The sequence below is a fragment of the Nanorana parkeri genome, unplaced genomic scaffold (assembly GCF_000935625.1).
Source record: "Nanorana parkeri isolate BGI_ZX_2015 unplaced genomic scaffold, ASM93562v1 scaffold2079, whole genome shotgun sequence".
Taxonomy (NCBI): Eukaryota; Metazoa; Chordata; class Amphibia; order Anura; family Dicroglossidae; genus Nanorana; species Nanorana parkeri.
Window position 1 is genome coordinate 173,384 of NW_017308347.1, and position 1,041 is coordinate 174,424.

At 51.9% G+C, this 1,041-nt stretch overlaps 1 protein-coding gene across 1 annotated transcript in view; it reads right to left on the bottom strand.

The window, feature by feature from the left end:
* The window catches only part of CAMTA2 (calmodulin binding transcription activator 2), an 87,849-nt gene that overhangs the window by 62,074 nt on the left and 24,734 nt on the right, over positions 1 to 1,041 (bottom strand). Inside the window, exon 8 of the mRNA XM_018572585.1 lies at positions 514 to 654. Coding sequence (XP_018428087.1) covers positions 514 to 654 — 141 coding nt within the window. The remainder of the gene's footprint in view (positions 1 to 513; positions 655 to 1,041) is intronic.

The following is a 1,041-nucleotide window of genomic DNA, read 5'->3' on the forward strand; positions in this document are numbered from 1 at the left end:
AATCCAGCCCCTCCCCTGTCACGGCAGAGAGCCGTGACAGGATCGAGAGGTGAGCGAACGCCGGTATGTGTTCGCTCACCTCCCGATCTGCTGAACCGACCTGTGACAGTCTCATTGTCACAGGTCGGCTAGAACTGTGAGGTGAGTGAAAAGCACCCCCCTCATAGTTCTCCTTTAAGGAGATCCTGTCACCAGACCATTCAATTCCACAACATACTTCCCATATGATTACATGTGCATTTCATGTATGTTACATGGTATTTACCTGTAAGAGACTCCCTTGTGTTCACATCCAAAAGCCCTGAGACTGCTATTGGGTGCGGCCATCTTGGATGTGATGTCGGCAGTCCCAGCAAACCTGTCACTCTGTGCCCAGGAGTTGCAATAAAGGTTATTTCAGAAGGTGAGGAGAGGGGTAGCGGAGCTGGGTCAGCATAGACAGTAATTAGACATTACCAGAAGAAGAAAGGGATCCCCCGCTCCTGGGGGGTGCACGAGATGTCACGCACTCACCCAGATTGGTGTTACACAGACATGTGTGAGTGCGAGGAGGCGGCTTGGCTTGGTGCGTCTCCAGCGTCTGCTGCACCAGCTGCTCTATGGAGAATTCGCTTGTTCCATTTCCGTTGCTGCAGGACCATTTAATGCCGTGAACTGCGGAGGAGACAGAAAGAGGCAAACTGGTGACCTCATATAGGTCAGAGCCATGTGACCTTCCGTCATCTTTCCCCAATGACCTAGGCCAGAATAGACAGAGAGAGGCTAATTGGAAATTTGAGTAGTACAATCAGACAAATGGCCCTCAGCATCCTCCGGCCCCTGGTTCTTACACATAGGTGTGAGTGAATGGCCCTCAGTGAACCATCCCAGGGTCTTGGTTCTTACACACAGGTTTAAGTGAAAGGCCCCCTGCAACCCCCTGGCTCTTGGTTTTTATATAGGTTTGAGTGAATGGCCCTCTGCACCCCCCGGCTCTTGGTTCTTACACACAGTTATGAGTGAATGGCCCTCTGCACCCCCCAGCTCTTGGCTCTTCTCCAC